At 33.6% G+C, this 12,532-nt stretch overlaps 1 protein-coding gene across 1 annotated transcript; it reads left to right on the top strand.

Moving 5' to 3' along the window:
* Positions 1–870: 870 nt before the first annotated feature.
* LOC134256133 (acylglycerol kinase, mitochondrial-like) lies at positions 871–12,021 on the top strand. The gene is made up of 14 exons (XM_062738741.1): positions 871–1,067; positions 4,481–4,520; positions 4,683–4,762; positions 5,041–5,116; positions 5,478–5,576; positions 6,435–6,467; positions 6,775–6,869; positions 7,702–7,771; positions 8,126–8,205; positions 8,568–8,785; positions 10,535–10,647; positions 10,961–11,028; positions 11,184–11,286; positions 11,732–12,021. The coding sequence occupies exons 1-14, from the start codon at positions 958–960 to the stop codon at positions 11,846–11,848; spliced, it is 1,302 nt and encodes a 433-aa protein (XP_062594725.1). The 5' UTR covers positions 871–957; the 3' UTR covers positions 11,849–12,021.
* Positions 12,022–12,532: the final 511 nt, after the last annotated feature.

The following is a 12,532-nucleotide window of genomic DNA, read 5'->3' as shown; positions in this document are numbered from 1 at the left end:
TAACATATAAGACTACTATAAAAAACCATAACGCTACAGATCTGCAGCTATGTTACACGTAGCTGCAGAATTATAGCTCTCCGAAAAATATAATGACAGACCGATTTTTTCAGACCAGCGAGCTACAGATCTGCAGCTAGGGCATTGTGGGGTACTCCAATCCTCAGGCCAGGAAGGATAAATCTTAAACAACTGTTAAAAATTAAAAAGTCTCAAAATGAAGCTTGAAAATTAAATCTTTTCATGCAACAATTTTCATTTTATATCCCTCAATATGCTTCAAGGATTAACGTCGAAATTTTTACCCCATAAAAGTGTTTTAAAATTACACATGCAAAGAAATTGAGATTCATTTAAACTAACCATAGATTAACATGATATGGAATTGTCTAGAAGTGATTTATGTTGCTTTGCAATGATAGGAAAATCTATGCATTGTAAAATGATCGAAGTAAATATAGAAGAAACTACATGTATTTTTATATGTATAAAAAATTTCGCGTTTTCTTCACAACCCATGATTTTTATATCTAAAATACGTTTGTTTATTTAATTTATTTGAGATTTATTAAATTACATTCCTTATATAATATTATTAACTTTAAAGATAAATTTTGAAGAATTATCGTGGGTAAAATCAGGGACCTGTATATACTAACATATACTTAAGTATATAGGCCCCCTCATCGCCCTTGCTTATGAAAATGCTAATTATTTTGGATATTTGAGAAACTAGAAGTAGTTTTTAGTAAATGTACTATTTATTAAATAAGAAAATAAAAAATTCTCAATCCGGATATCATAAGATGCATCTCTCCAATTCTAATTTTACACAGCTAATCGTCCAAGTCTGTCAAACGCTTCAAAGTACGAAAGACCATAAGAGAAAGGGTAAAAAATAATCAACATTGACAAAATTTTGATAAACATGTGAAAGATGGTTGTTGACTTCCAAAAATGGCCAAAGTAATAAAAGCTTTGCAGACTATCAGGGAAAATTGGAAGAAGTCCGTCTTTGCTGTCATTATAGCAGGATATGGGGTTAAATTTGTTAACAGAAAATTCGAGTACGTACACCAAACTATCTAGTTAGAATAATCTGTGTCTCGGGACTAGCCCTCACGGCTCACCACAGTTAGAATACCTCCCATATACTCGCATCTTCGCTAGCCAAGGGTTTCTGATACGCTACTCTCCTCATAAACCCTTGGCATACGGCAATCTGATTAAAATACAGATTTCTACAAAGCGCAAAGCTTTGCGCTATGTAGAGATCTGTATTTTAATCAGATTGGGCATACGGTGAAGTAAAAAGACGGGATTGTTTCCGTCAATTGATCTCGAATCTATCAGGTACACACAGATTGCGTCATCGACAGAAATAAAACGTGTTAAAAAAAATTAAATCAAAGTTTTTTCAAAAATAATTAAGAAGCAGTAATTGAGTTATGTTTATTTATTATCTATAGTACAAATCTGAAGCTTCAATATAGATTCTTAATCACATAGTTAGAAGATATTGGATGACACCATAGCTATTCATAGAATTGCATGTTATTTACGGATCGTTGTTTACTTGCGTTTTTCCATTTCGGAGATTAAAAAGTCAAGAAGTATCCCGAACGCAAATATCGTCATTTACAAAAAACAATTGTTGATTGGTTGACCGGGTGTACTGAATCCCAATTAGAACTCGAGAAAAAAAACCCAACTTCTATCAACACCGTATGCCAAGGGTTCGTGAGGAGAGTAGCATATCAGAAACTAGATAGAATGTTCTATCGTTAAAATGATGTTGTTCTACGGACCCGGTTTAACGATAGAATTCGTTCCATGTATTCGTAATGTAGCAAAAGAAACATGGGCGATAACTCGTACTCACTAAAACTCAGTGCATTTACTACGAACAATCTAGAGAGTTCCGAACGTAAACATGGCAGGTAAATTTGAAGCGAGAGAAAAACGTTTGAAAATTAATTGGATTTTCATCTTTAGATGGATTATTTTCTGGGATAAAAGGCATAAGCAATCTCAAAAAGGTTTGTTTTGATTAATTTGGTAGTTATTTCCTGTGCAAATCCTTTTATATTCTTCAAAATCGTTTCGGAGCAGATCCGCTCCGATTTGCTACATTGCAAGTATATGTGACGTATTTTAACTGTGGTGAGGGCTTGTAACGAGACACAATTAGATCATTCTAACTTATCAGAAACCCTTGGCTAGCGAAGATGATATACTCGCAATATAGCAAAAAAAAGCAAAAAACAAAAAAACTGCAGAATCGCTCCAAAACGATTTTGAAGAATACAAAAGAATTTGCATCAATAATAACTTCCAAATTTAATTGTAACAAACATTTTTAAGGTTGCATATGCTTATAAACCTATAATATGTTCACAGTATTACCATTATGGAGAGCGCAGATATTTGTTTTGTTGTAATATAGATTGGGTTCATCAAACCGCAAGTGCCGTTTGATGCGTCTAGACTATGATGTAATATGAAAGTTACATTAGCAAAATGAAGCCCGAACAGTGCAGAAAGTAAATGAAAAATGTTTTGTCCTATTTGTCTTCAATATTTATCCATTAACTCAGGGCATGCTAACTTTTAGTTAAACTACCGGTATTGCTGCCATTCTCGCGAGAACGAAGCTTTAACAAGTGATGCATTGTATTGTGGGTCCAGAGAACTGACGCAAAAAATTCCTGTGAATGAATTTGCAGTAGATGGAATTTTCTCTTTGCCCAAGCGTTGCTTTAATTGCTCGCAGTGACAAGCGTTGCTTCGCGAAGTTTGCTGTGCTTGCTATAATCCTAATAAAGATGAAAATTCAACGAATTTTTTCAAGGTTTTTTCTTGCTTTAAAATTACACTCCATATTTACATTCAGAATTCTATGGAATGTTCATAGTAAATGCACAGAATACGAATTATCGGCTATGTTTATTTTTGCTACATTGTAAATACATGGAACAAATTCTATCATTAAACCTGGTCCGTAGAACATTTATCATTTTAACGATAGAACATTCTATCTGCAAATTATCTAATATGAATCATAGGATGTATCACATCTGGCACATCTCTTGTTTTTCTTATATAATATTTTTGAAATAGCCATGCATGTAAAGCCTTAATATGGTATGTTACTTTGCACTTTGAAAAATTATGCACTTTGAAAAAAATTTTCAAAGTGCTTTAAATTTGGGACCAAATCAACGCACTTTGAAAAAATAAAATTTCTTTTCAAAGTGCGTTGATATCGACCATATTAACGCACTTTGAAAAAAAATGTGTATGGCTTGGTCAATATTCTTGAAAATCTTAGGTATGATACACTGTAAATAAATTGAACCTTTTGGATAACTTTTCAGTGATAAGGTCACTTCAGGATGTGAAAGTGAGCGATTTGGATTTTTCCATACTCTGAAAATTTTTTCTCTCTTATATGTTTACTTTACTTACTTTTTCCAGTTTACATGCATTTAATGTAAACTAAAATTTATTGAAAGTTTTCAGCGTTTCACCAGTTATCAAAATACATATATTTGGGTGTAGCATAGGCATCACTACCGGGGGGGGGGGGGGGGGTCACACAAATTTTTTAAAAAGACATAAAAAATATAGGAATTAAAAATTGGGGCTTACCTTGGGGTGGGGGTGTGTTCTACTTTCAAGTTGCTACCTAAGTAAATAAGAGTTGGGCTGTGATACCTTCTATATACTCATCTTCTCCTTGTTCTCGATAAGGGTTAATCAATACATATAAATTAAAATGTTTTTCGAAAGATATAATTATTACAAATAGATTCTCTCAATTACTCAACTCTAAGTCAAGATATTTGTTTTATACATATTTTTTTTCAAAGTGCGTTAAATGTCCACATGGTAAAAATGTTGATGTACACTCTTAACGCACTTTGAAAAATTTTTTCAAAGTGCATTGAATGTGTCCCAAATTTAACGCACTTTGAAAATTTTTTCAAAGTGCGTTGATTTTGTCCCAATTTTAAGGCACTTTAAAAAAATTTTTCAAAGTGCGTAATTTTTTCTCAGTGTGCGTTGCCACAATTGTACGACAAAAGTGAGCCACAAATGTTTTGATGGCAATTTTCCAAGGAAAAATGGCAGTGTGCTAGCCAATAAAATGTAAAAATGTTCTTTTGACCTACCTACCCTATTTTTTTTTCTCTCATTGGAATATAAAATGCACTTCATATACTCATTTATATTGGCCTTATTAAAATAAGTCCTTTTTCAACATTTTTCATAAATATAGACTCTTAAGGGATTTTAATTTGATAACTTGTGAATTTTACATTGGTAGCATATTGATTGAAGGAATTTTTGTACATGAATAATAATGTGCTATACAATTGTAAGCTACAAATACATGTTTATCAAGAGAGAAATTCTCTCTAATAGAAAGTATAATGGTGGCTCTGAAGATATAAACATGATTTTTTTTTTGCTTCAGGGAGGACCTATTAAGAAGAGAATACTGTAAAGAAGCAAAGGTATATTTTCAGAACATGCTAAACTTGATAATTAAATTTTATAGCAATATATTATGTAAATCAAAACAATTGAACAGAATACCAGTAAGTTAGATACTAGATAGAATCCTGACCCAATGAAATGGCCCAACTCTAAACTTTTTTTTTTGTTATTTATTGCAGAAATTTGGAGATGTTAAGATAAGCATTGGAGAGAGACCAAGAAAGATAACTGTGTTTTTGAATCCAGCAGCATCCTCTGGGTTTGTTGATGTCTTTTTTTTTATTAAAAAAAACCCCAACCAACAATATGTTATAAAAATGATCATTGTTAATTTTTTTTAGATAAACTAGTAATGTCGTATTTGAACTCACTGTGCTTTTCCAAATAAACATTGTGACTAATGCTTAGTGAAAAGCATTTCACGTGTTTGTTTATGCAAAATATCAAGTTTACAGCAAGTTCATCGTATAAATATATTTCACTTCCATTACTGTATCATTATTGAAAGGAAATTATGACCAACATTGACCTTTGCAGGAAAGCTTCCAAACTCTTTGAGAAGAATGCTGCACCATTGCTTCACCTTGCTGGTATTGAGGTCAACCTTGTTAAGGTTAGCTGAGAGTTTTTACCCATGCTGATTTCTGTGTACTAAGAATAGACTCATAGTTTTAATTTGAAGAAAACAATGGTAGAATATTCCAAGGGAAATAACATTTGTCTCATAACTATTGGTAAGATAGATTTGGAAAGTTAAATATATGTATATCTTTAAAAAACTCTGTTTCAAAGACAAATTGTTCAAAAGAGGAAGCACCCAGATATTTGATGGTCCGCTCTACATTATATTTGTTTGAGTCAGAAAAAAAGTCACAAAATATCAGTTAGATTCCAGAAAATGATGTGCCTGTATGAATCAAAAGTATATATTAGGTACTATACGAATTTTACTAATTAGTGAAATGAAATTTTAGACAGAGTACGAGGGACAAGTGAAGAAATTCATGGAGGTCCTAGAGAAGGAGGAAACAGACGGGATAGTGGCCGCTGGAGGAGGAGGGACACTCCTAGAGGTCAGTAGGGGGACAGACAGGAGAGTTGCCGCCGAAGGGGGAGGGACCCTCTTAGAGGTCAGTGGGGGAGGGGGGGGAGGTCAGTGGGGGGAGGGGGCAGACGGGATAGTGGCTGCCGGAGGGAGAGGGACGCAGTGGGGGAACAGACAGGATAGTGGCCACACGAGGGGGAGGGACACTCCTAGAGGTCAGTGGGGGAACCTACTATCTAAAGAAAAATCAAATGAAATCTTGCTTGACTGGGCAACAGGCAATGACTCTAAAATTCCTTTCCTTACAAAAAAGGAGGGCAAATGGAAATGAATGAAATTGAATTACAAAATGGATGTCTAGAGATAATTGCAGGAATTCAGTAAAAAATGATGTGAAAAAGTGTTGGCGAGTAACAAACAGAATAATGCCTTGATTAGTTTCTCAATTTAAAATTCAAGCTTACTAATTTTGAATTTATAAATATCATTCAAAAATAAGAAAAATAAAAATGTTTTTCACATTTGTTTAAGTAATTATACCCCCCCCCCACTCTGAAGGAGAGTGGGGTATACTGTTTTACCTTTGTGTGTCTGTCTGTCCATCTGTATGTGTGTCTGTAATAAATTTTGGTCACAGTTTTCTAAGCAACTACTCATTGCAGATGCTTGAAATTTTAACACGATCTTCTCTGAGGCATGCCATTTGGTTGGATTTAATTTTATATGAATCTGATGTCAACTTCTTATTTATCTGTAACTGAACTTGTGTACATATTAACATGATAGTGAATATTCACATCAGAGCAGGGGTATTACTAGTGAGCATTGGCTCACAGACTTTTTGTTTTGTATAGAAACTGAATACTTCTCTCCTACTTTTATTTAGACTATCACTGGTGTCATGAAGAAGGAAGACAAGGTACTTAAAAAAACTTTAAACGTAAATAATATCAGAGTATTGAAACTACAGGGCTGTGGTAGAAATGAAACAAAGATATCAGTATATTGTATATTCTAAGGGATCTTTCCATATGCTGCATGAGAAATGAATTCTGTTAAAAAAATGTGCAGAAAAAGAATTTGAAACATCAAATTGCTTATTTGTATATGGATTAATGCAAAGAAAATTAACATCTTAAAGGAAAACAATTTTAAGTTAATAAAATAAGAAAGGAAAAATAATTGATATTTAGACCTACAAATGTATATGTGCTTCTTGAATACAGAATTTTGCCAAAAAGATTCCTATAGGAGTTATACCCCTTGGAAAGACTAACCTGTTTGCCAAGTTATTGTTTGGATCAGACAAAGAACAAGTCAGGTAGAAAATTTCTCTTCTAATAATAAAATTCTTGTATACTCTGCTGCACTATACTGTGTGAAAAATGGCACTATATGCTATATAGCCTCTTGGTAGATGAATAGATTTGATACTGATATTCTATATACATTCATCCTGTATTAAAAAATAATTTTACTGAAACTACATGTACATCAAAGAAAAGGAAACTTCTACAAATTAAAATTTAATAGAGCAGACTACTATAAACAATACAATTGCAAGTAATTTCTACTTAGTGTCTTTGGTGGAAAACAGCCTCTGCTAAATCAAGAACATAAATGTCTTGTCTCTGTAACAGTGACTTTGCCTAAGTGATTTGAACTATGGACCTCTAGCATCCCAGGCCAGTCCTGAACCAGAGGTCCTGGGTTTCAAGCCAAGCAGAGGATAAAACTTTTTCTCTTCATTTGGCATCCATGTTTTGACCTTTGTTCTGCCCAGTGGGTGAAATTGAATGCTGAGATCTTTAAGTCCAGTCCAAAAGAGATGAGGACACCTCATTCTTTACAGCTGTATAGTGTGGTGTTGTAAGACCAACCACCATCCTTCTAACTTGGTGTAGTGGATTAACCCTTCACCTTTATTTGTTGGACTGGTATGCCAGAGGTCCTAAGTTCAACACCATACAGAGGCACAAACCTGCCTCTGTTACATTTATAAATACTAGTATTCATATTTAGCATATTCAAAAGGGCTTAATCTAATCTACACTAGCTTTATTTTAAATCAGTTTCTGCCAAATATTGTACATGCCAAATATATTACACTTACACACTGTTTTGTTACTCATGTTGCTTCATTGCTTTTGTAGATTCATTTTGGATTCAACCTTAGCTGTTGTAGATGGATTTTATCAGAAAAAAGATGTTATTGAATACATGGTAATCATTAGCTTTCCTTTAAAAAGTAATTTATGTGAAATAAATAATTGGAGCAAAACAAATTTTTAACTCTATTTTATTAATTTATTTATCAATGTACTGGTAGATTGATGGTATAAGATCTATCATTTTATCAATCAGACATGTAAATGCTTCTCTTCTTTCTATTTGTATTTATTATTAGAGTAATTCATTACTATTTTATCTTATCTTGACCAGAAATTGAATACTTCCATAAACTTTGAATATTCTTTTCTATTCGAGACACACTGGTTGCTGAAAAAAGTTAACATTATGATTGTGTTAAACACCAAGTATTAGAACTATGCTATTTTATTGGTTGTTGATTTTCAGAGTGAGGATGGAAGAAGCACCTACTCTTTGATGGGGCTCACCGCAGGGCCATACAGCCAGGCAGAAAAGAAAAAGAGCAAGTTTGTATAGCTTCACAATACATGATACCCATTCAATCAGCAGTAAAATACCGATTTAAATGAATCAGACTGTATTGTGGACTATAATTGTATTACATTTGGCTGTGTATTCTTTTTAGCGCTTTTGGCGGAAAGAATCTTCTGCTAATTCAAGTACAAGCTAAATGTTTTGCAAATATACACTTAAATAAGAACATTAAGATATCCGCTAAATCAAATTTATGCAAACATGTTCAAAAATCAATTTCTGCCAAATTTCGTACACGCTAAATATAATACATTTACAGTTTATTGGTATTTTTTGTTATATGATAATTTATCCTGTGTATCTATTTATTATATGAAAAATTCTAATTGGACAGATACTGGTATTTTGGTCCCTTGAAGTCTAAGTGGACCTACATAAGGTCCACACTCACCCAGTGGCCATCTGTTATATCAGGAAAGTTAAGTTACCTCCCAGCTACAGAGGAGAATACCAAACTCCACAATGTTGTCATCAAGAAGGCAGCACCGGAAATCAAACGCAGCTGGTGGAACATACTACATGTGTTCTATAAACCTGTGCAGCAAAATTCAGGTAAACAGGCTTCAACACACTGTTAATTCTAGTAGACTGGTTTTAAAACACTGTAAATTCAGGTAAACTGACTTTAACACACTGTAAGTTTCCTTCCTATCTGTGATTAAAAAACCCCAATATTGCAGATTCTTTATACATTGTATTTTTGTACAGTTAAGAAATAAACAGCGTTATTCAGTAAAAATGGCGTTATGAATAGCAATTGCTCTGCTGGCTTTTTCCATGATGTGCACTAGTGCATCATGGAAAATATGCCAGCAGAGCTATTGCTATTCATAATGACATGTTCATTGAATAATCGTTGTTTATTACTTATATTTGCATTCTTTGAAGTTGTCAAGAATATCAGAGGAAATTCTGGCTTAAATAAGGATGCAGCTTCTTGTCTTCAGTAAAGAAAAACACAAGGCTTTAACATCAGTAGACCTGATCATTGCACCTTTTCTCTAATAAATCACAAACAATTTATAAAGTATTTGCCTCTCAAACACAGTTATCTGGACACAATTAGTGCCGTCATCACATTCTCTTAATTTTTGTTTTGATGCAGTTGTGACATCATGGATCAACATTATTGAAACCCTCTGACAAAAATCAATACTATGATGAAAAAAGAGAATGCTTTAATAATGATTTTAACTCCATAATGCTTTTCTATGATTTTTAGCTCACCTAAGCCGAAGGCTCAAGTTTTTCTATTTATTTTTCCGAGCTGTAAACTTTTCACATTTTCGACTTCTTCTCAAGAAATATATATACAAAGCATCCTTGGGTGATTTAAATTGTTAAAGAAACTTCCTTCACTTTTTCTGACAAAAATAGGGTGGGGTCATTAAAAAATCTTCTTCTCAAGTGTGAGAAAAGCTGAAACTTATGTGGAAACATCCTGGGGTAGTGTAGATTCTTTGTTCAAATCATGACCCCTGGGGATTGGGCGGGGCCACAATGGGGAATAACGTTTTACAAGAAATATATAGGAAAAATCTTTGAATTTTTAAAAAGTTAAACTTATGTGGAAGCAAAATTTTTAAATTTTTCATGACCCCCGGGGGTGGCGGGGCCACAATGGGGAATAAAGTTTTACATACACACTATAGCTGTTTTGAAAATCTTCTTCTCAAGAACCACTGTGCCAGAAAAGCTGAAACTTATGTGGAAGCATCTGGTAGTGTATTGTTCAAATCATGACACCTGGGGATTGGGCAGGGCCACAATGGGGAATCAAAGTTTTACATAGAAATATATAGGAAAAATCTTTGAAAATCTTCTTCTTAATAACAACTGGGTTAGAAAAGCTGAAACTTATATGGAAGCATCCTGGGGTAGTGTAGATTTCAAATTGTCTAAATTATGATTAGTGGGGTAGGGTGGGGTCACAATTTGTATTACAAGGGGGAAATCTAGTAAAGGACAGAATTGTCATTCTCAGGTGAGCGATGTGGCACCAAGTTAATTTTTACAAAATATATATACTAACTTTGCTTTTTCTGAATGTTAAAACACCCAAGTGTGAGGAGTTACTGTTCTTTTTACAAATATTCGAAAATATGATAATAAAAATATGGCAATTCTCTTCAATTTTTAAAAAGTTAAATACATTGAGCAAAATTAATTTTTTGGTCGTTGGCCTCTGGCAATAGAACACACTGAGCTGTTTCCGCACTTCGGGAAAAATATTCTGGTCTATTGACTGCTCAGGCATTAAATAATTGTATACTATTTTTTATATTTTTTTTTGATAAATAGATATGACTGAGGAGGTGGAGGCAGGGGATGAAGGGGTAGAGGAGGTCTCTGTGGGGGACCTGACCACTGTAGAGTTATCTGTCACTGCTCCTATTGTACAAACTCAGGAACAGGTCTGTATTAAGATGTGGAATATTCTTTTTTTCTCTTGAGAAATTGTTTAAGACAATTTATTAAAGATGTTTGTGAATTAAGTTAGAAATTAATGGGGCTTCACAGAGCACATGTTCATTACACTTCATTTCCTGTATGATAACAGTAGATACAAAAGTGAAAAAAGGAATAATATCCTTTAAATATAGTTCTAAAAATCATTTTTAGCAAACATTCATGCAGTACATTCAGATGATAATCAAGGCCCATTGGGCTTCTGTTGCTCAGTGACAGTATATCTAGTTATTTATGTATGTTTTTCTTCCTTTACAGAAAATTGTTGCCTTAGATTTACAGATTGGCCCAAGTCAAATTGATAGGAAAGACTTTATAAGTGAAGGGTAATTTTCATATGATCAGTCTTTATCAATAATGATTCAGTTATGAATGTAGAATGTATTTTACATTTAAATAAAAGAAAAAAATTGCAACATATTTAATTATTAAGATTTTTAATACATTTTTGAAATTTATAAAAAGTTCCCGCTCATTTTAGGTTTAGGAGAGAAAAATTGCCAAACCGTGTGTATAGCTCACCAGAAAGCAGTCATACCCTGGTGAAGAAAGTCAAATTTGTTCCAGACCTGCCTGAGGATACAGTAAGTAGATAATTCAGTGATTTCAAAGTGTGAGCATCATGTAGAATGCCTCATCAGAAGAAAGTCTGCCTGCCGAAGATAAGGTCTGCAGTTATACCTGGTACATTCATGCTTTGGAGTATTAAAAATGGCTGATCTTTAGAACTTCATTATAGACCTGTCTTTGCTAGACCTTTCATGGTACATAAGCATTCTGCAGAATTTTGAGATTTCGAATTATCAAGTGTTGTTAGTTTATGAATCTTTTGGGATTCCGAAGGTGATCCATTGACCTCAATTGTGTAGGGGTCTTATCTTGCACCATGTGACTCAAGATCATCTAGTTTTGTCAATAGATACAATTTGGGATAAAAGTGTGCCACATCTCAAATAAAGATCACAGTGACCTTATTTTGGAATCAAACAAGGTTTTATTTTTACAGTGGCTTTTATTTTCTCTTTTCAGGAGAAAAAGGTCTGGTATTCAATTGATGGAGAGCAGTTTGAAGCTGTGCCTGTAGAAATACGTCTTCTAAGAAATAGACTAAAGATGTTTGAACGATTTAGAACATTATCCTGTTAATAAAATTAATCATAAAACGTGTTCATTGTCATAAAGTAATGACAGAATGACAGAGCATACACCAGTAGTTCAAACTGGATATGAAAAAAAGAAATGCTAACAACCTGTAGTGTAACATTGACAGGTAACTGATTAACATTGACAGGTAACTGATAACTTATTCTGATCTCTTTGTAAACTGGAAAGAATTAAAGTTTTTGTACAAAAGGTAAACTATAGACTTTTATCAAATCTGTGTCCTCACTAAAGGAAAAAAAGAAGAGCTTGGGAGGATCGGGGGGATAGAGTAGAGGGGCAAAGGAAGTTGTGGTAAAAACAATTAATTGCAGAAACTCAAAAGCTTGAGATATCCACCTGAAATGAAAGTCTCACACAAACTTTATGAATTCACGACCTTGACATCTGACTTTTTGAGCTCAATATGAATAGGGGTCTTTCCAAGGTCATAGGGAGTTGCGGTATAAAATTTCACTGCAAAATCTCAAAGGCTTCTTTGAATATCGCACGGAAACGAAAATGTTTTAAAAAACGGACAGGAATTTTGACCTCAAAATAAATAATGGTCTTCTTAAGCCTACAGAGAGTGAGTTGTGTAACATTTCACTGCAAAATCTCGAAAGCTTGATTGAACAATGAAGCACCTTCGGGACCTTTTAGTGAATAGTATTTCATGGTTACTAAAAT

Source organism: Saccostrea cucullata, unplaced genomic scaffold, assembly GCF_032062105.1.
Source record: "Saccostrea cucullata isolate Sc308-1 unplaced genomic scaffold, CSIRO_AGI_Scuc_v1 ctg141, whole genome shotgun sequence".
Taxonomy (NCBI): domain Eukaryota; kingdom Metazoa; phylum Mollusca; class Bivalvia; order Ostreida; family Ostreidae; genus Saccostrea; species Saccostrea cuccullata.
Note: the sequence above shows the minus strand (reverse complement) of the source record. Positions and strands in the feature narration are given on the sequence as shown.